The 22,531-nt window shown below is 51.1% G+C and overlaps 1 protein-coding gene across 2 annotated transcripts in view; it reads left to right on the forward strand.

Moving 5' to 3' along the window:
- The window catches only part of CNTFR (ciliary neurotrophic factor receptor), a 170,978-nt gene that overhangs the window by 137,041 nt on the left and 11,406 nt on the right, over nt 1-22,531 (forward strand). For both annotated transcript variants that reach the window (XM_048931848.1, XM_048931849.1), the window contains exons 5-7: nt 13,239-13,356; nt 14,303-14,469; nt 20,706-20,869. In XM_048931848.1, the coding sequence (XP_048787805.1) occupies nt 13,239-13,356; nt 14,303-14,469; nt 20,706-20,869 (449 nt within the window). The remainder of the gene's footprint in view (nt 1-13,238; nt 13,357-14,302; nt 14,470-20,705; nt 20,870-22,531) is intronic.

The following is a 22,531-nucleotide window of genomic DNA, read 5'->3' on the forward strand; positions in this document are numbered from 1 at the left end:
GCAACTCAGAAGAAAAATAGGAAAACAAACACAAAGAGCTTCAAGCAGAAAAATTATTTGAGTGGAGAAGCACTTCTGCTGCATGCTCAGACTCATTTTATCTCCATGGCTTGGCTGTTATCTTGCATCACGTCCCCTGTAGCTACAAGCAGGGCACAACATGACCCTGTATCCTGATGAGAGCCGTTGGTGTTGCAGCTGGGCTGTGCCATGAGAACTACAGATGGCTACAAGGAGCTGTGCAGGTCTGCTGGCTGTCCTAACAATAAATCCATAACCATGGATTAACTGTCTGCAGAGAGAGCTGGTGGCATTTCATCAGCCCTTCACACCCCACTGATAAAGGGACTCTTGGTATGAAGGGTGGCCAAGAAACCACTCTTCCCCTTTCCCATGGATGAGTGGCTGAAGCTGTTCCCAGCTGGCTGGAGCCCCTTAGCCTCTGCTTCATCCCTCAAACTGAGCATCTTCCGCGTAGTTAATCATGGCAAATGCAGAGGCTGGAGGCAGCCGAGGCCACCGAAGCCCCATGCTGCTCAGTGACCCCAGGGAGGAATGTGCCTGACTCACAGCATGGGAATCCGACCTCCACCATGGCCCTGCCTCTTGCTGAGATCACAGACATCCATCTCCTGGCTCCACAACTCCTGGCAGTGCTGGAAACAGTCCGGCTTGTCCTCCCGCTCCCACTGAGTTGGTCTCCAACCTCACTGCAGTGATGCTCTGCTTACATCCTGCTGTGGCAAGCACCCAGCTCAGCACCTGCATCTTGGTCCCCAACCCTGCTCCCACACGCACCAATCCTGGCTCTCTCCAACATCATTTTGGCATGTGGCAGAAGCTCCAAGTGTGCCAGCACTGCCACTTGGCTATCTCTGATCCTCCTCCAGGTGACCTGCAGAGTCCTGTTGGAGTTGCTAATCCAGTGCTTTTTATTTAAATCAGTATTTTCTATGTATTACCTTTTTCCTCTCCCAGAATGGCTTTAGCTGCAGTCAGGTTTGCACTGTTCTGCACTTGCCCAGGGGCGTCACTTTCCATCCATCTCAAGTTCTCCACATGCATCCCCTGATCTCAGCGGTTTTACTGGTTTTCAGAGCACTGGTGGTGAAGCTGAGAGTTGCCCAGGCACAACGCCTGGTGGTGAAGCTCTTCTCATTCTGCCATGCACCCACTACAACTGATGGCCTGGCCCCGGCCTTGGTTACCAATCTCTGACACCAAGCAGCTTATTCGTTGTCAATCTGAGAACATCTGCAGCATGGATATGGGTGCTAGCAGCACTCATGGAGCCTGCAGTGCTAGGATATTCTCCAGCCAAACCTCTCGGATTCAGATTACCACTAATTCACCTCATTTCCTCATTTGTTTTAATTTCCCAGCAGAAATGAAACTACAGGCTGCTTTGACCAGTTCCTTTCCTGGAGTTAAATGCTTAGCTCCTAAAAAAATGGTGGTCCTGGACTGGTTTGTCCCAGTGACTGACCTGAGTACCCTCGTGACATGGCAGGGGCAGATGTGTGCATCTCCTTGGCCAATGCACTTCACCAAAGGGCAGCAGAGCAGCGAGGAAAAGGTTCAGCCCTGATGTGAAATTCTCTAGTGTGGAATCCAATGGATTCTTTGGTGAGATCCTCCTCATTTTCATTTACAATTTCCCAGCTTTTCCTTGATTGCCTCTATGATTGGAGGGTCAGGAAGGTTGGGTCCAGCCCTTGCTTTTCACCTGGTGCCATGCTGGTTTTGCACATTGTGCCCACCTACTTATGAAGGTGTTCAGTAGGCATCAAGTTTGCAAGGTTAAGGAGCACTCCTATACAGTTATAGAACTCCTGCAGGCTCTCACGTGTCCCGCGAAGAGGAGTGATTGAAATGGTCATCACGGGGTCATTGCGTTAAAGCTGTGCAGGGAAATGAGCTCTGCAGATGCAGCCTGCTATGTGCACAGCCTGACCCCAGTGCATGGCATCCCAACACATCCCAGCAACCAACCATCCCACTTTCCTAATTTCAACCCTGTTTTGTGCCTTACGAAGCAACTCCCATCTCAGGGCTGTCCTCAGGACCACGTTTCCATCTCTGCCTCCGGCAGAGCCTTCCTCTCATCTCCAGCTCTTTGCTGTGTGCTCTGCACAGGGATTTCAGGTGGCTTTCCTTACCAAAACGTAGCGATAGAGTTACTTTTAATAGCACATACGTGACATGGAGCGGGACTGACCACTCCGACTCCGGCTGGCACGTTATAAATCTCGGGGAAAAAAGAAAATGCAATGGGCCAGGAGGGTGGGGGTGAAAAAAAACAGAAGAAACAACGGTTTTCCCAGAGCCCGAAGCAGTGCGGGGTGGGGAGCTGGAGAGGCAGGGTCGTGCGGCTCGCCGGGGCAGAGTGTGCAGTTGTTTATATTGGAAATGAGTTTCTGTTTATTGCAAGCTATGGTGGGGAGACCACAAAGTGAACGTAAAACAAAATGGGAAGGGTGTGGAGAAAGGCAGAGGAAGGGGGGGCGGGTGCCTTTGACGAACTCCAGAAGTCACGTCCAGTAATAAATCAAGCCAGGATCCGTCCCGGGGAATGGGACCCAGAACATCTGCTGGAGTGGAGGGGAAGGCGAGCGGTCAAGGAGGGAGGGCAGGGCTGGAGCACCCCCTTTGGGGTGATGCCCATGGGGCACAGAGCTCACTCCTCTGTCACTTACAGCCATACCTCAGCTGCTCGGCACCTCCATTTCCTCAGGTGGCTTTTCCCCTATCCATCACTTCTACCCAGCTTCCAGGTGCTGGATGAGAGGAAGCAGCATGGTGAGGGTGTAGGTGCCACCAGGCAGGGTGGTCCCCTACCCTCTCATGAAAATTAGTGTGTTAATGGGGCTGTTGCCAGTGAAATCAGAGACAAATCTCCTGATAACCCCACCGGGGCCAGCATTGCATCCATTCTTTGCACAAGGCTTTGAGGGTATTAAGTGCTAAGTATTTTAGTTTGACATCTGAATCCAGCTGCATTGTTGTGAGAAGCCCTGACAGATTATTGCTCTAGACCAACCTTTCATATATAATCTATTGCCATGGATTTAGTGCTTCAGAAGGGGTGATGGACGTTTGTTTTACAGATTTAAGCTTTCCCCTCCTCTTCTTCCTTTTCTTTCCCCTTCCTTGGAAAATGGATCCTATTAACCGCTACAGATGACACAACACATGCCAATACATTTGCAACCCATTTGGCTCACATCAAGGGCTGCATTCAAGCTACAAACTTCCCCAAGAGTCCAAGTAAAGCATTGGGATGAGGAGGAGAGACAAAGACCGTGCTTCTGTCCTTTGGGTCCTTTTCCAGTTCTTTCCAGCCCATATTAGTGCAGAAAGTAGGAGATGCAGCCACTGAGACGTGTGTGTATGTGTGTGTGTGTGTGTGTGTGTGTGTGTGTGCACACTATGGTCTCAAGATTAATTTGCTTCTCATCACACTGGGCCATGGCTGGGTTGCTTTGCCATTACAACACGGGTGCTGTGGGAGCCACTGTTGGAAAATGCCCATGTGCGATTTTGGGGCGTGAGGCAGGTACCAGTTTGTGCCTACAGCACCTCCCCTTTTGCAGACAAGCCCCAGATCCTCTTGTACTGGGCTTCACCCCACAGATGCGTCTGAATAACTCATCTGACATCAGATGTGCTATCTTCTTCCCCATGCTATTGGTGGCTACAGACCCAGCGGAACTGGCATTAACCCAACCAGAGTTGCTTTTTCCACTCCAGGAGAGGATGGCAAAATATTTAGGTAAATCCAAGACTGCCCTAACCCATTTGTTTTTCCCCGTTACCTCCTTGCAGCTCTTACCCACAGCCATTGTCTCTGCCATTGAACCTATCCCCTGTTCTCAGGAGGATGCTGAGCCACACCATGGTGTCAAGGGGAGGCTCGTCCCTGCAGTATGGGGCATTTGCAGTGCAAGGAACAACACTGCATGTCCCATCCGCGGCAGAGCAGAGCAAACACAGCATCCTTCTGCCACCAGCTGTGCCAATCTCAGAGCCAGGTCCAAAGCACAGGACTTGCTATTCTGCAATTTTCTGTGCAACGCTTCAGAGAGTGCAGAAAAATCCTTCAGTGACTCTAATAATGTTTCCCTCCAAAGCTCTTGGGTATTTTTCCTCTGTACCTGTGAAGTCATGCTTCAAGCCTGCAGAAATCCGATCAAATACCTCCTGAAATCCTCTGGAGCCCTTACGAGAGTTTATTGAGAGTCCAGGACTGTTTGACCTTGGAGAGCAGGGAAAAAAGGCAGAAGAAGAAAGCTCTGTCTTCTCTGCGAAACTCCTCCTTTCTGAAGAGGAAGATGAACCCCAATCCCTTGGTCTTGGAGTCCGTTCCTAATTTCTAGCCCTTCATCTCAGGATGAGCAATGCCATTCCACTGCTTTGGAGCAGAGAGCAGAAAAAAATTAATTTCTTCTTATTTGTTCTTCCATGGAAGAAAAGGAGAGAATGCTTATGAAGCTGCTGGGAGGCACTGTTAGTGCCCAGGGCTGCTGGCTGCATGCATTGAGGGCTGTAAGGATAGTTGGTGCTTTGGGATACTGTGTTCACTTCTGGATGTCTCACCATTCAAAGGTCATTGATAAATTACAGGGGCTGCAGGGAAAAATTGATTAAAGGATTAGAAGATGGTGTAGGACCTAAAGGGGAGATTAAGGAAACGTGGTGGGATGCTGAATTGAGGGAAGAAAGGATGGGAGGAAATGGAGAAAACCTTGCAAATATTTTGTAGATGAGAATTAGAGCAGTCAGAAGCAGTCACTGGGAGTGATCACGTCAAGTAGTGCTTCTCACTTTGTTTTGCAGAGCCTCAGGTGGGTGGCAAGGAGCTCCCTGAGCTCCTGAAGCAGCCGCTGCCTGAGCTGTGTGCATCAGGAGCATCCCATGGGGTATGCCTCTTGCCAGCTCTAGGGATTTAATCATCATGTTGTGGTCTGAGCAAGATGAGCATCATTTTTATAAAGCAAAGAACCTTTTTTAGCTCTGTTTCTTCACAGATGGGCTGAATAATGGGACTACCCTTGATGTCATCTGTGCTAAAGATTCAGCTGTTATTTCCAAGTGCAGTGACGTCTGGGGTTGTGTGAATTATATCATCCCAAGGATCTCATAGCCATTAGATAAGAATGAGGCCAGGGCCTAATTCAGTCCTGAGTATAAAAAAAAAAACAAAAACAACGGAGAGCAAGATGAGACAGGGATGAGACAGGGTTGTAACAAGAAGGCTTTTAAGAAAGGATGAAGATACAGGACTAGTGATAAAGCAGCTCTTTTAGGATAGCAGCTAGTCTCCCAAGGTATGGGAGAAAACAAGGGGAGCTGCTCCTCCTGGGATGCTCTTCCACTGTTCCCACGTTCTCTGCAGAAGCCATCAGCATTCCCCTGCTGGAGATGTGTGGATTTTAATTTTGTCTCTGTCCCCTGAAGAGCTGATGCCATCTCCCTGTGTGGCTCCTGAGAAATGGGGGAGATGTGGAAGAGCAGTGCCTGTGTCAGCAGTGCTCTGACCTCAGATAGGGCATCATCTGACCCCTTCCAGTACAGCCAAGCTCCCTCCTGGCATTCATCCCCTTGCATGACACCCTTTGCGTGAGCTGCAGAGGTGCTCTGAAGATGGTCTCCCTCCTTCTGCCTGCTTTCACCTAACACCACAGTGCTATCAGCACAGGGAAGGATTCTTCCTGAAGCATGAGACCCTCCTGCTGTTAGCCATGGGTCTGACCAGTGTTTTCTCCAAGCAGGAGGATGGATACTGAAGGTTTGGGGTGGAGACTTCATGTCTTGGGACAAATTGAGCATCTTCTCAGGTGCACATCATTACTAGGAAGGCAGCATCCCCAGGCAGCCTGAACAGCAGCATCAGGCAGAGGTGTCCATTCCCCACAGAGTCCATGCTGGGATTTTCTAGGATATGTTATGCAAGAGGACATCTGGAAAGGAGCCAGGTGGCTTTGCTGGCCATGCTAGTGAGGCTGGCTGCTGCTGCAGGGACTCATGTGACTTTGGGTGTGAACAGCATAGAGACAGTCTGTATGAGGCACAATTTGGTAATATGTGAACTCCCTACAGCTGATTCCAGCGTGTCTCGGGGGACCTCTGGCTCCAGCCTGGCCATTTTCTCGAGGTGTCTGCAGCTCATTTGCCAGCTGACAGGGGGAGGAAGCCACCAGTGCTGAGAAATGAGATGGGAGGGTACAGACAGAGTCCTGGGATGCTGAGAATGGGCAGAAAAGAAGAGAAGCACAAATACATCCCTTTCTCTCCTGCAGAAAGCTAGAAATCTCCTTCTCCTTAGTCTCCATCCCCTGTGGTGTCAGATACCTATCCATGTGTTAGCAGGACAGCATCCTGCAGTGCAGAGCTGGGGATGCATCCAGGCTGCCACTTGAGCAGGATAAGGAGAGAAAAGGCAATTTTGGAAAGCTGCTGGCTGTCAGGGGCAGTCTGCTCTTCCCCAGCTGGGAGTGAAAGCTGGTAATATTCACAGCTTTCCCACTGCTCTGTACATAACAGAGAGCTTGTAGCTTCTCTCAAGAGGCTCCTTTTGGATGAATTTATAGTTTCCAGGAGCTCTGGTGGGACAGTTTTGCTGAGGATACACGACTGCCGATGGTCTCAGTTTCATCTGATTGCACCAAGTATTTTCCCTGTCTTCTCCATCTGGAATGGTGGGGAAGAAGGACTGCTTGCTTGCAAAGTAAGGTGGTGGAGAGGGCAGGGGAACTGCGTGGTGTAGGTTCTGTGGGGTTTAGTGCTTGGAGCCAGGAAAAGAGAGAGAAGGGAGATTCTGAATCCCCTTCAGCAAATGCCACAGACATGGAGAACCGTGGCACAGACCCTCAGGCTCTCCAGTATCCTCATGCAGGGATGTTCCCTTGCTGTTGCTTCCAGCAGAGCTTGTGAGGAATGTTTCAGCACAGGCTGTTTCCAGGTCTGTATGAGGCTCATGATGAGACTGGGACAGCAGCGAACAAATGCTTTGGAGCAGCTCTTTGGAGCAGGATTATCCAGACCTTTTATTGAGGGATACCTGAGGTGGAGATAGCTACTCCTCTCCAGAGGGGGGGGCTATGATATGGCCCATGTACCAGCCATGAGCAATTTGAGGTGAGGAACAGGTGCTGGGAGACATGTCCCCAGGTACAAGGGATCATTTGGTCCCTACATCAGCTTGGCACAATGCATTCCACCCCAGATGGAAGAATGGGGCTGGGAAATTAAGGATAATTAACACTTCCCCCTGCAGCCCCCCTCTTGGAAACAGATTGTTTTGACAAAGGGGAAGATGCTATGGATTTCATTCCCTGCATTCTGCCCAGCTTTTCAGGGTGGCATTTGAGTGAGGGCTGTGGGAGATGCATCAAGCTCTGTTTGCCAAGTCAGAAGGGTAGAAAGATTCCAGAGGTGAGCAAGCAGTAAGCAACCCAGGATGCTCCAGACCTGTGCCATGGACAGGGACACACTCTACATCCCTTTGCCTCCATTTGCCAGCACCTCCCTCACTGGGGTCATACCTCGGGGATGTGCACAGCTCCCTGTACAGGACCTGGCTGGAGTCCCAGCATGCCGGGTCCCAGAGGCTGCTGAGCAGCTGGTAAGGAGGTTTGGTGATTCCTGCCCCAGGCTATGTACGAACCAGTGACCTGGCTCTGAAATGGTTTATGTTACACACAAATCTCCTCGCAGAGGTGCTGGGGGAGGAAAGCTGGCCTGGACATGAACTCCCCGGGCTGGAGAGCAAATCCCAGCCCTGCTGTGGTCTCCCTGTGCCCAATATGCTGCTCTGGTGGCCGCATCCTGCCCCCTTGTTCCACCAGACCCTCCTCCTGTGGGCACACAGCACTGCGGGTCCTGTCCTCATCCAAGAGCTGGTGCTGCTACCGTTATACACAAAACAATAATCAGCTGCCGTAACAGGGACACGGAGTAGCTGAGCTGGCTTCCCCGCTGTTGTGCCGGCTCCAAGTAGAAACAGCTGCATTTGGTTTGGTTAAATGTTTTATTTACTCCCAATTATCCCAGATAACAGATTTGCTTGCCTTTGTTCAATATTTAATACTGTTGCAGAGCAAAGCTGCTCTGTGCTTTCTGACGGAGGGCAGGCTTGTGGCAAAACAGTTCTCTGCTGCCGTGGCCCCAGGGACGTAAGGGTTCCAGGGACACCCCAGCACCCTCCCAGCACAGTGATCTCAGTGGCACCTGTATCCCAAACAGGGTCACCTGCAGGACTTGCAAGCTCTCACTCATCCCTCCAGCCTGCTGAGACGTGGCTTTTAGGGCTCGGAGCTTGCACTGTGCTTTGCGCTTAAAGCAGAGCTGTGAACTCTGTTATGGGTGAGTAATGCTGTGTGCCTCTTCCCCAAATTTACAGCACTGCCTCTCGGTGTGAATTTTCTGCAAGGGAAATGAGAAAATCCATAGCTTGGTTTATGAGCCCTAATCAGTGTAAAACAGGGCCTTTAAGAAATTTATCTTTTGCTGAGTCCACCCTTTTATTCGGCACCTTCCAGGGAATAAATTCTCTCTCCTTGAGGCTGGGGAGCTAGCTCCCGGTGGCAGCAGGTCCTGGGGACTTCAGTCACAGCCTCAGGTCCCTGCAGCAGGAACAGGCAGGGCCACTGTCTCCCTGGCCCATTTGGGAACGTCCCAGGGAAGAACAACCAGGAGTTTTTGCGTGTGCGTTAATATTGTCACAGGATGTCCCCGGAAGGGTCAGATCCCATGACTTCTGTAATGTACAGGGATAGGTACCTGGGATTGGGGCAGTGACACTTTAATACCCCGTACACTACATGATGTTTTGATGTGGAATACTGAAACCATTAAAAAAAACCCAAAAACATAGAACCATGACACAGGAGGCTTTGGAGCTGGACACGGGCATCTCTGGTGCATCTTGTGATGGCTTAGGTACCAGAGAGATCTCGTTTTGGTGTGTATTTCCAAATGGGAGCATGTTCCCTGGAAATATCCCGTGCTAAGGCTGGGGTGGCTTAAAGTGTCTTGAAAAGAGGTCATGCATCTGGCAGTGGGGTGAAACCCTGTCACAGGAACATCGCAGCCCAGGTATAACAGAGCAAAGAGAAGCAAAATCGAAGCATCACCTACTTCCCTTGCTCTAGCAATGGGACATGGACACATCCCAACCCTTGTGGCAGCAGAATTGACTGTCCCAGTGACAGCTGTGCTACTGGGAGCACACAGGTGTGCAGCTGATGGATGCTTCCCTGCTCAGCCGGGCAGCGGAAATATAATTTATTCATTGCTATTTTCTTTGTTATTTCCTACCAGCCTGTTTTACACAGGCAATTTTGGATAAGTGGCATTAGATAAATAATGCATAGTGTTTGCCACCAGTTTGTGTGCAACAGATGGGCATGGGCAGGTATGTATGCTGGTCGGCTGCTCCTGCATGCCGTGCTGATGTCTCTGCTCCAGGCTAGTGTCTCCAACCTGGCTGGGTCCTCGCAGTGCTCTCAGGTTTGCTTTTGGCCACTTGGGTGCATTTTTACTTACGCACACTTGCTTGCAAATGAGCCAAGTGCTGCTACAAGGTGGGGGTGGTCGTGCAAAAACCATCATTGGTTTGAGGGGGCTTTGCAGAAGCAGGGGACAGGAGAGGCAGGAGTGAGCACTGTGCTGGAGCTGCCCCCTGCATGGGCAGCACGCCTGCATGCAGGCGGGCTGTGTAACAGCCGGAGATCTGGAGTGAGCACGCAATGTTGTCATGGGCCCTGGAGGTTTTGCTGGCATGAACTGGGGATGATGAGTTATGCAGGTCATCCCGCGAGTGCACTGTAACATCGGTATCCCCTGCAGCCCGGGGTCTGAATGTGCCCCAAGTGAAAGAGAAGAAATACCTCCTACAGAAGTGTTTTAGAGACCTCTTAAAAGTTTTATGGGTACTATTTTTTTGTATCCCTCCACCTGTGGAACAAGGCATCTTTAGTACATTCAGCCCTCAGCAGGAGAGGAAAATTACAACTGATCCATTTCAGAAACCTCTAAAAATGACCTAAAATAACTTTTCTATATATAAAAATGCCACAATTTTAATGTCCATTATCTCATGACCTAGCAGGGCTAGGAAAAGCTATTGTAGATCATTTTTAGTGGTTTCTAAAATGGATCGGTTACACTTTTTTCCCTACTCAGTGGGACTCAGGGTACAAAGGCATCTGGGCTTTAGAGGTGGCAAGAGAGACAGAACCCTGTTCTAGGCTTCCTTAACTTATCCCTAGGAAGGGATACTTTAATCCTCAGGGGCCGTCCTGTGGTGTCCCCAGTCTGGCAGAGTGCTGGCGCTGCTCAGGCAGCAGTGATTCCTGATGAGCCAGAAGGGAATTGGTCAAGGAAATACAGTGCAGGATGAGGAGGGCAGCCCCATCCCTGACGTGGGTCTTCTGCGGGATTTGCAGCACAGTAATGATGGTTGAACAGATTATACTACCTGACAGAGTTGTCCATTTTGCAAGGAAATTGCACAAGTGAATGCATTCCTATGAGTGGCATGAGCCTGCTCACTCCCTGAAGCTTTTTGCAGCAGCTGAGCAGAGGGGGTGATGGGGGTAATGGGGTTGGGAAGGAGCCGCGGCCCAGGCATTAGCCACCCCAGGCATGCAGAGTGGACGTCAGCAGAGCACGTGGGAGAGGTGGCTTCCTGCCATGCAAGAGGTTAATAGACAGATTAGAGAGGGCAAGCAGTGTTTGCAGCGAGAGGAAAGGAGCTGTGCCTTGATGGAGCTCAGCAGCTCCACAAGGCGACAGGGAAGTAAATATTTGTCAGGATTAGGGAGGCTGCGGGCGGTCACTCCCATGTGCCTCTGAGAAGTGCCCGTGCTGCAGGAGGCTGAGCCTTGAGCCTGGGCTCTAGGGGCTACGTGAGGCCACCACTGGGCTGGAGACTGCAGGGGCTCAGGGCTGGACATCAGCCTGGTGGGATAGGGAAAAGAAGGGTGGAACTGGGCTCTGTGCACCCAGACACACTGCCCAAAGCCTTCTGAGATCCTCAGGACAGAAAAAGCCTTTAATGCTCCCTGATGGCTCAGTTTTCCTTTGCTGCCTTTCTTGCTCTCTCTATCAGCCGTCAGCCTGGCCCACCTCCAAAGACAGCATTATGGAGTGCAGGATCGATTGGAGCCTGCTATTTTATTTGCTGTCTGTAAGATCCTTTGATGGGTAGGATGAGCTGTGCTGGCAAGGATTTTCTTGCCAAGGCTGGGAGAGGAGCAGGGTTGCAGGCCACCATCTGCTGTAGAGTGATGGGACTTGCCACCAGCTCAGGAAAGGTGGCCATGACCCTCTCTTGGTGCACCATCACATCTCACAAAGGGCTTGATGCTCCCTCTGTAGTGGCACCTGGGGACATGGCCAGGTGGGCCGTAAAGTGCCACAGCCACATCTCCAGATGGCATATCAGCCTGGCTTTGCACTGACTGAGTAAGCACGGTGGAAGCAGAGACTCGGGCAGTTCCATCTCCCTTCTTAGGCTCCTCTTCCACCTTATGCCTAAAGGCACTACAGCCAAATGACTGAAGCTGCCACAAGCACAGAAGCTGGGGGCTGAGACCCTGCCCCTGACCCCAGTGTGGTGCCCAGGGTGCCCATGGAGATGCAGCTCCCTTGCAGACTGCTGCAGAGCAGGGGTAGGAATGGGCAGCAGCGAGCAATCCTGTGTCTTTTGTGAAGCAAGGCAGAGACACGAGGCCAACTCAGAGATTGCTGAGAGCTGAATCTGGTCTAATTGCAAAGATAAATTATCAGCTGGGATAATTGCAGGTAGGGTAAGGCACCGTACAGGACATTGGCGTTGTCCTGTATCCAGAGCCTGGAGTGGCTCCCGCTCTCCTACAGGAGCTGTGCGGCGCTGAACGCAGAAGGAGAGTCCCATGGCATCCCCCCTGCACTGCCACTGCCATACTCCCAGCCCCATTCCCAGCCCCATTCCAGCCACCGTGCCAGGCGGGTGCTGTGAGCCCACACTGCCACCGCGCGGTCGCTGGGACACTAGAGCCTGTCCCGAAGTCCCCTGCACCACTTCACCCCTCAGAAACATCTCACAGGGGCCCTCAGAGGCATCCTGTTGGCCCCTGCAACAGGTGATGCTGTGCTCAGCTTGTTGCAGCCTCACTCTTAGGGTATCTGTGGGGCAGGGAAGGGGTTAAGGACGACCATAGGAAGAGGAGGAGAACAGAGATGTAGTGGGGAGAAGGCCCTTGTTTCTGTTCTTGCAATTAGCTATGGAGGATCTGCTTAAATAATTTACCTGGGAGGCTCATTACGAGGCTCTGGCCTTCGTCTGCCGTCTGAAGGCTGAAATAGCCATTAGGGGGAACACACATCTCCTATCCAAGCAGCCTGCCTGCCCCTCCACATCCCACACCCTGCCTGTGCTGCCCGTTCTGTGGTGCCTCCTCGCTCCATCCTGCCCCAGGGTGATAAGGCACAAGCCCTGTGCCTCAGTTTCCCCCATCCAGCCAAGGGAGTTCATCTTAGTCCAAGGTGCCATGCCATGATGCTGCTCTTAGCAATGGAAGAGTACAGGTACTGAAAGGAGTTAACTTCAGTGATTTTAGCGTGTTACTAACCTGCAAGGGCAAAATTTATCAGCAGAAAGGTATCACAGTTCTTCCTCCCACATGAGTTTCACAGAGGCTTCCTGCCGCTCTGCTGCACTCCTGCATGCTGTGATCTTCGCTTGTATGTTTGGGAAAGCCGAGTACAGCATGAACACTTGGGGACAGGATGCTCTGCCTCACTGCTGAGAGCAACAGTACAGCTGTTCCTGCAGGGCTGGATTTTCCCCGCTGGTTTCAGGCTGCTTCTCTGCATCTTGTCAAAGCTATCCTTCTCCATCCCTTTAAGGACCTCAGGTCTTCCTGAGGATCATCCCTCAACAAGAAGTTTAGCACTCCCTGGGGACATGACGGAGAAAGCCGTGAGCGCTGCAGCTTAATGGGGTCAAGAGAGCAGCACATCCTCCCCATCAGAATCATCTCTGTGTAGCGATCTCAAAGATAATTTCCCCAGTACCTGCCAACCTTCTCTGCCACCCTTTATCTCATCAGAACTGGTGACCTGCTGGGGGAGGAGGCAAGCTCTCAGCTGGACCTGGGGGTGTGCTTGAAGGGGAAGGATGTCTCCGTGTTTAGGAGCTGGTGATAAAGCCCACCTGGATGAATAATTCCTCTTTTCTTTTTCCTTGACAGTCCCTCCAAAAGAGCCAGTGCTGATGTGTCGGTCCAACAACTACCCGAAGGGTTTCTACTGCAGCTGGCACCTGCCCAGCCCCACCTACATCCCCAACTCCTTCAACATCTCTGTCATGTAAGTGCCTTGGAGGGAGAGCACTTCGTTCCCCACAGCAGGTTCCAAGCAGTGCTTGGGTCAGCTGTGCTGAGTATGTACTGTCAGTGCCTGAAGGATGGGCCTTAGGACGGATGCTTGGCATGGGGGCTTTGTCCCAGGGAAGATCCCATTTCCCCACAGGTGACTGCCAACATAGAGGCCTATGAGGCCTGGAATCCTAAAGGCCTAGAGGGTTGAATATAAGCCATAAAATCCTTTAGGCCTGCTTAGGGGCAGGCATAGAAGGAAGCCTTGAAGCTCAGAAGCCCCAGTACCTAGGATGTTAACTAGAGTTCTTAAGCTCTAGAGAGAGACCCATGGGTCTAGGTGTGGATCTGGGGGCCTCAAGGCTCTGAGGCCAACTCGTAGATCCCCTTTCTGTGCCCCTGAAGTCCATCCTGTCCATACCACTTCTCTGTGGTGGAGGTCATACCTTCTGTTTTTCAGCAATTTTGGCACAGCCATGCTCCCTCCTGAAAACTGGCTGTGGCCAGTTTCGGCCATGGCATGGCATCACCCACCGCCCTGAGCAGGGGTCCTGGAACTACCCTTCTAATACCACGCCTTTGTTTTTGGGGCTTATTTCCTGAGCAGAAATAAGATAGATCCTGATCCTCCCACAGGAGAGGCAGAACCAACCCTAGCCCCAGCAAGGTCTCATCCTTGCAGCTGAACAGGGGAAGAGCAGCAGCAATTTCTGGAGGCCAGCACAAACACCTTCACCCCAGTCTCTCTGCAGACTTCCGTCCATAATAGCAGATCCTCATGCAAAATTCTCTCCCGTGAGGGTGGCAGAAGGGGTTCTGGCATTAGGGGACCTTGCACAGAGTGGGTGCACCACACTGCTGCTCTACAGCTGTGTGTGTGTGCATCCCCACCCTGAGTGCTGGCCTGTAGCTAATTGCTCTTCTCCTCCTACTTCCAGACATGGCACGAGAGAGATGGTCTGTGAAAAGGACATCTTCCCCAAAAACAGGTGTCACATCAGATACCTCCAGCTCTTCTCAACAGTGAAGTACAAGGTTACTCTGACCGTCACGAATGCTCTGGGCAAAAACTCCACCACTCTCACCTTTGACGAGTTCGCCATAGGTAACTTCCACAGCAGCAACTGGCCTCTCTGAGCCACTGTTGGGTTTGGTTTGATCTGTGCACTGCATCTCCCACTGCAGCAATGGGCAAAGGAAGCATCAGGGTCCCAAGTCTCTGTCTGCCCATGCATGAGATAGAGCTGGGGTATGAGCCATGCTGGCATCTCTCTAGAGTCTCCAAGGATTGTGGCATTTGGGTTTTGCTGTGGGACGTGTGCTCCTGCTGTGGTGTGTGTGTGGTGGAGGGGCTGCCATGTAGGGATACGACACCTGGGCATCCTGGGGGAGCAGGGCAGGGTGCAGACGAGCAGCCCCCATGTGGTCCCTGATGTTTTGCCTGGTGCTATCCTCTGTGGTCTCAGGTTTCTCGGGGTGCTAAGCTTCTATTAGTTAGGGTCTTGGGAAGCAGCTGTCACAGGGCAGAGGGCTGGGGAATCATGGCACTGCCCTTCTCACACCTCTGAATATTGCTAAAATAGAAGTTTTTTCTTCATGTTTGAAGCAAATTTGCAGGAATTGGCTTTAGAAGACAAATTCCAATTACATGTGCATGCATAGCACAAGCACAGCCCGGACATGGAGCAAAACTGACCCTCTGTGGCTGCTGTAGTCCTCTGAGTATTTCACGTCACCCTGGCTATAAATGCCCAACAGAGCTCTGCAAGGCAGCAGGAGCAACCATGGTGCCATAATAGCTCTGTATGTGTGCTGCCCCGTCTCCCATACTTCTGCAAGGCTACTGCTCAGCCTCTGACTGTCACCAATAGAGGCACAGAGGGCTCAGCTCTGCTGATGGAACTCTTTCAATAGTGGACCATCCTGGAGCAAGCAGTTCAGAGGGAAAGTGGCAAAGCAGGGAGCTGAGCACGGGGCTTTTGCCACCTGCCGAAGGCAAACCACAGCTGGTGAGGAGACAAGATTGTCCATTTTCAAAGAGCAGGAAAAATGAGAGAGAGGAATTCAGAAACAAGTCAAAAAACAATTTGCTGTTTACATGAGGCAATTACTGGACCAGAAAATCAAATAAATGAATCTCTGACGTGCAGCCAGCAGTCAGTCAGTGCTACGGACATGCTGCGTGTGCCAGTCTTGAGCAGCCAGAATTGCCAGAGTGCAGGTAGAAGAGCTCCACTGCTGTCTCAGATTTTCCCTTTCTACTCTAGGTCCTGGAAAACATCAAACAAGAAACAAGGTGCCAGTTCCAAACAGAGCAGGGAAATTATTTTGGAGCAGGGACTGGGACTGTCCTCTTGTGTCCCCACTGCTGTGATCCATATCCAAAGTTCCTATTCTTTGGTGCATTGTGAACATTAATAACAAAGCAAGGAGCTTAGAAGGGCAGTGGTGGAGTTTTAGTCACTTGGGTGTTTTTAAATGGAAATTGTTGTCTTTGTGGAAGATACACTCCTTAAATGAAGGACATTTAAACCTCCGGACAACAGTCCCAGGGCAGCAATTAAGCTGCATTTTCTGAGTTCCTTGCATTCCCTCCTCCAGGAGTTCAGGGCATCCTCCTGTAATATCTGCATCCCACCCATGCCCTTCCTGGCTTGGAGAACATCTGATGCCACTCCTGAGTAAAGCAGCCGGCACCACCTCTGCAGGAGGAATCTGCCGGTCCCCCTTCAGCAAACAGGGGCATCCCCCCCGGGAAGCACACCCGGCTCAGCACCGGCACAATCCAGATCCAGCCCAGGAGCCTGAACTCAGCTGGGTCAGAGCAGCAATGAGCAGGGCCAGCTGCTAGCATGGGTGCAGTACCACTGCCTTTCACCAGATGTGTTCCAGCTGTTGCGGGGGTGTGAGACCCCCAGTACCCCATGGCAGATGCTCAAAGGCACTTAAGGAAGGGGTGATGGGACAGCACAGTGCTTCAATGTATTCCAGCCTTAAAATCTCCACGTTCTGCATGGCTGTGAAATTTTCCCCCTTAGGATTTTTTACAGCTGTAGTGTGTAAGAAGTGCAGAGGTGATCAAGCAGGCAGTCAGCGGGAGTAGCAGAGATGTTCCAGGATGAACTCAGCAATAGCCAAGTATCCCACATCGAGCTTCTCTTTGGGCCTTCCCGATTTTTGATTAAAACAAGTGTGCTGCACTACTGTATTTTGCTTTTGCTTGGCATTTCTGCCTGGGTGATTCTGGTGGTAGGAGAGCCCTAGGTTGCCTTGCATGTCTGCAACTCCTGGAGATCTGCTCTCTGCAGCTGCAACTGCGGCAGTGCAGGGTAGAGCCTGTGCCCCAGAACAGTTGGTGGCACCCAGCAGAAGTCACCAGTCAGAGAATTCATCTTTGAATTCTGCCTTGCTAGATGGAAGTGCAGAGAAACCTCAGGCTTGAAACAAAACGATTTCACTGACTTGTTGCAAAGGGTTCAGGGGTGTAAAGCCCTTACTTTGTGCCTGCTGGGACCACCCACTGGCCAACCACAAAAAGACCCCTGGGAAGAGGTGATCTCTTTTGGTTTTGCTTCCTTCCTCTTCCACCAGAGTCCTCAGCAGCAAATCCCCTCCCCAGCTGCTTGGAAGATGGACTCTAATTGAGTGGAAAATGAGTGGTGCTTTCTTTTGATATCTGGAGCCGATGCCTTGCTGGCGGTTGCACGATGCTGCCTGTTAGCAGCCAGCTACAAGGGGCTGCTCTGTATTTCCATTCCTAGTGATGACTGGAAGAAGGTTTCCAGCCCTCTGACCCCCATCTTTCATTGCTAGGATATCCGGGCAGCCTCCTGCCCTGTCTCGCTGCTGGAAATTGTTTTCATAATTATGTTTTCTGCAAAGGTATAAATATTAATAAAGGTGAACGTGGTGAGGGCAGGGCTGTGCAAAACCTTGCAGGCATCACATCTCCAGTCTCTAGCCAGGAGAGAGAAGGGCTGGAGGAAGAGAGGAGAGGGCTTGAGGCAGAGGAAGGTGCCAGGCAGGAGTGGTACAGTGTGCTAGGGGCTACCCTTCCCCTTCTGACTGCTGGGAACACTGATGTGATTCAGGGATGTATGCCCCACCTCCAAGAGCATCCTGCCACAGAGCGGGGACAGCACCACAGAGCCAGCATCCCACCTCAGTGGCAACGCCTTTTTTTCTTTTAATGCAAACACAGGGCAGATTAGCAGGAGAAGATGCACAGCATTAAAAATGTATTGGCAGCACTGATTATTCTGGCGAGATGGCAGGGCTGCAGACAAGCAAGGGAGCCCAGGGGGCTTGCTTAGGTGTGATCACAGAGGATTTCACCCAAAAATTGTTGAGCGGATAATAAACCAAAGGTTTATTATCAGATTTTCTTACCTCACCCCATGCCACGCTGTTGGGATATGCTCAGGACAGGCGGAAAGTGGCAGTACAGGCAGTGGTGTCATTCCACATCTACCACACATCCCTTGTGTGACCCTGGGGAGGTCGCACGATTGTCCCCACTGCATCTCCAGGGCAGTGAACGCACAGTGTTGCAGAGGGGCTGTGTGAGGATGAACGTGCTGTCCCCTGTAAGAAATTCAGTCTCTGAGCACGGGTATACAGTTGCCTAGACAGAAGGTCAGTTCAATTCATACTACTTAGGGAGGCAGAATTAAATTACGTAGACTGACATTTGGCTAAGACATGGATTTTAATGTCCCTCTTCTCAGGGAAAATGCCAGGGGATATTTAACGGCCGCAAGGCATCCATTTCAGCATGGGGCAGAAGGATGGATGCATGGTGTGTGCTCAGGCAGCACCTCCTTCGACGAGCACTTGTGGTCCAGCGTGAGCCTGCAGAGCCTTTAGGCAAAGCCTGTCCTGTTCTAAAGACAAGAGATAACTGCAGGACCCTTTCTGAACCCGAAAGCGAAGCAGAATGAGCTGGAAGCTGCCTCCCAACCAAATCCCATGTCTCCTTCTCAGGAATGTTTGGAGATGCTCCCTCAGCTCTGCAGGATAATATTACATCTGGTTTTGCAGCCGCTTAACCAATACTCAGCCTAATGCCCATCGTCCATTATTATTATTATTACTATTATTACTTATATTACATTACTGCCTGCGGGCCTGTGCTGAGGACACAGCTCCATTATGCTCGCTGATGTACAGCCAGACAGCCCTTGCCTTGCAATTTGCTGCTTAAATGGACTGGGCAGACAAAGGCCGGGGGAAGGAGGAGTGGGGAGCAGGGACTTGGGATGCTATGGAGGATGAAGCACTCCTTCAAGGTCAGGCACTGGACCAGTTGCAGAGGTGGTGTAGATCCCCATGTACTGGCTCCCACATCCCCGCAGCGATGGAGGGACATGGCAGGAGTTTTCTGGGAGGGGCTGGCACTGCCGCACCTCTCTTAGGCCTGGGCAGGAGTCCCACAGCCAGGGGGACACGTGGGGAGGCAGCCGCAGCCCTTGTGATGGTTTTCCCATTAAGACGCAGTGACGTTTGAAGGCTCGCTGCAGCTGGGAGCTCTGCCACGCTCACAGTAAGCCAGCACAGCTCTCCTCTAATGTGAGGGGGACACGTCCCTGAAAAATGAAGGGATGACCTCCTCCCTCAGCATCAGGGCACCTTCCTTGCTCTCCTCCAACCTGACACAGTGGCGTTTCCCATTCCCTGTGTTATGCCGGAGCTCTCCTCACAGCTGTGACATCCCATTGCATCCATCTCCACCCTGGTGCTTTTATCCCTTGCTGTGGAGCCACAGTTTGCTTTCATCTGCATTCATTCAGCCAAACAGATTTTTTGTTTTGCAAACCCAGCCCAGTGAGCCAGCACTGGATTTATACTTCTCCGTATGTGTTTGGCCTCCAAGGCCCCATGGATGGAAGCTGATGTCCAGCCCAAGCCCAGGGATTCAAAGCGAGCAAGGGAATTACGCAGCCATCTGGAGTAGCTCAGCACTGCAGTCCCAGCAAATCATCCCTCCCTCCGCAGCTCCTGCCTGCCTCACACAGTTACTGTCCTCAAATGTGATGACTACAAAAACCTCGTGCACAGATTGCCTGCACTGCCCAGCTTCAGCCCGCCCCTTGCAAAGTGACAGTGAATGGCAAGCACATGAGTTTCTGCAGCAGTGCCATCTCACATGAGCACCCAGTCCCATACAGCTTCAAGCCTCACTTGCCCCCTTCACTGACCAGAGGAAGCAAAGCCCTTGTGGAGATGTCATCTCCCTGGAGCCAGCAGGGAGGAGATGGCTCTGAGTGCATTGCAGGAGCTCTGTCAGGCTCTTCCCAACCCCAGAATCTCTCCTGCGTGATTGGAATTAGAGATGGTGCCTTCACAAGTTTCTGGTCAGATCAGGAGCACTGCTTTATCTGGCAGTTTCTAGGCTGAAGTGACAGTTTCTTCATGCAGTCTTCATGTGGATTTTGGGAGTGTTGAGAGCTCTCCCAGGACAGCACCATTCTGTGATTCTGTGATTAGGTGACCAACTGCATCACTATTCTTAGTGAACACAGAGAGCCTTGTGAGCAGTCCCACGGAAATCCTTCACCTTCCCGGCTCCCAAGTTTGCAGCAGAGCTTCAGGGTATCTCCATGCATAGCTCCTCAGAGGAGGTGTGTTTCAACCTGGCTGCCAGGCCCCTGCACAACCCATATTTTAGACTTCTCAGAGCTTTGCTGCTGCAAACTGAGAGTCTGAGCTGTTGAGATCTGGGTAGACTTTTGGTGAGGAGCAAAGCTGACTCTGCAAGAGGCAACACTGTTCATCACAGCCTATTTGGGTTTTGATCCCAGCACTTTAAAGTAGCAGCAACTTCTGAGCATGTTGCACAGTCAATTAATATTCACTTGAAATACTTATTGGGTAGTGAAAAAATATCCCTGTATCTCAGAAGCAGAGCAGGAATGAGAAACCACCGGGTTTGCCTGTGCTGCATGCAATGGGTCAGTGCCTGGAATCCCCAGCCCTAAACTGCAACCTGCTGAGAGGTGAGTAGATTTGATGGCAGGTCAGACTGCCAGCCATCTGGAGGAGCAAGGAAAGCATGGAGTTAGGGCTCAGCAGGCTCCCTGCACTCACCCAGGTACCTGTGGCGAGGAGGGATGTTCTCTGTTCTGTCCAAGTGCTGGCATCTTCTTAGTGCTGATTATTCTGAGCCAGGATATTCCTGACCCATACGCACTAAAAGGTGATTTTCTACAGCTGATGAGCCATCACTTGGACTTACTCATCCCCCAAGCACATCACCTAGGCAGGCTTTTCACCCACCTCCCCACTGTAAGACCTGTTGCATCCAATCAGGGGGACTTTAACAGCTGTTCTTTTCCCTTCCAGTAAAGCCGGATCCTCCAGAGAGCGTGGTGGCCAAGCCTGTGCCCAATAACCCGAGGCGGCTGGAAGTGTCATGGCAGAACCCCTCATCCTGGCCCGACCCTGAGTCCTTCCCCCTCAAGTTCTTCCTGCGCTATCGGCCCCTCATCCTGGACCAGTGGCAGCACGTAAGTGATGCTGAGCAGGAGGCAGCAGGCTGGCAAGATGGGGTGACCAGGGACCGAGAAATGTCTGTTCACTTTCCTGTCAACACAGCCCCTTTTCCTCTCTTTTTTTTTCCGCCTCCCTTTTCTTCCTCTTTCTTTTAAGTCATATTCTGCCTACAAATGGCTCTGCAGGCTCTCCCCTTTTTGCATTTTAATCTGTGGCCTGTATCTGTTTTCCATACATATGTTCTATATAAAACCTGCCAACAAGATGTAAAAGGCATTTAAAGTATAAATGTCACTGCACTTAAATGTGCCTCTGCCACATTTAGATTTTGAGCCGAAGATAAAATACCGTTTGCAGTAACTCAGGGCACAGTCAGCAACGGAGCGATTGCCATGATGTTATCGTATTTCTTACTTTTATTTCTTGTTTCTTTAAAAAAAAAATTGTCAGTGAAATCCTTGGCAGCCCGCAGGACAGATTTCATTTGTTAGCGGCAGGAAGATAACGAACAGGATTTTTTTTTTCTTCTTTGCTATATGCTGCTTGCATGCTCCACTTATGAAGGAAAGCAATCTGCTGCTGGATGAGAGGTGCTGCTGCACCAGTGTGGCTCATCCCGACATCTCCTAGATGGGCCAAAGGAAAGCCAATTAGGCAAGCGTGGCAGCGGGTTGCTTGATGAGGCATTCTGCCCAGAAAAGAGACAAATGGGAGCCAGCGTTCCATCCCCAAGGAGCTCACCTGCGATGCGGAGCTGAGAGGGATTTTCTGCCAGACAGCTCTTCTTAGGGAGAAAAACGTCTCGAAAAGGGAATGAGAGGCTTTGTGCTGTGCTTGTGTCGCTGTAAGACATCATCATCCCAGTGGGTTTTTCTCTTTCAGTTGCTTTTCTTTGATAAGGCAGTGGCGCAGGTCTTGTTTCAGACTGAAGTGTTTTGCTGATGGCTTTGAAAACCAGACAGGTGCTGGTAGAGTCTTCTCCCATTTGTCTCTCCCTGCCCTTCTCTTCTCAGAGGGAGGGAGAGAGCAGCTGCCAATCGCTCTGCTGGGACAAGAGAGCGATGGGAGAGTTTGGATTTTCACATGGTTGGAAGAGTTTTTTCATTTTGAGGAGGAAAGTATTCAAACTGTGGGAAAAGGGGTAAAGCGCATGGGAAAATAGGAAATGCAAAGTCACTTATTTCAACTTATGAAACCATTGTGAAAAAGGCTGATGTTTTCCCCAGCTGCAGCCTGGTCCTCATGATACATGTGCCAATGGGCTGTCTCCTGCCTCGACACATTGGGTTGGGGCTAAGCCCATGAGGGGACAGAACAGTACACAGTGGGAAATACATGGAGGTGCTGGAGACGCTGGGGTGAGGCACCCCAGCTGCAAAAGTCAGCTTTAGGGCAGTCAAAAATTGTCTTCCCAAGCTGCAGAGCGGGAGCAGTCCTCAGTATGGGTGCTTGAGAGCTGGAAAGCTCACCATCTCAGGAGGGCACAGTGGTCCCACTGGTGTCACTCTTAATCCACAGCCTTTTGTAGGACTTGTTTCTCAGTCACTGGCTGATGGAGAAGTGTGTTTGGGGAATAATTTGCTTGGTAAGCAAGTGCAGTACCAGCCTTGCTTACTGAATCCCTACCCCACTGATTGCATAATGAAAAATCTGATTTATGGGTGATTAGAGGAAAA

The sequence above is a fragment of the Lagopus muta genome, chromosome Z, assembly GCF_023343835.1.
Source record: "Lagopus muta isolate bLagMut1 chromosome Z, bLagMut1 primary, whole genome shotgun sequence".
Lineage (NCBI taxonomy): Eukaryota > Metazoa > Chordata > Aves > Galliformes > Phasianidae > Lagopus > Lagopus muta.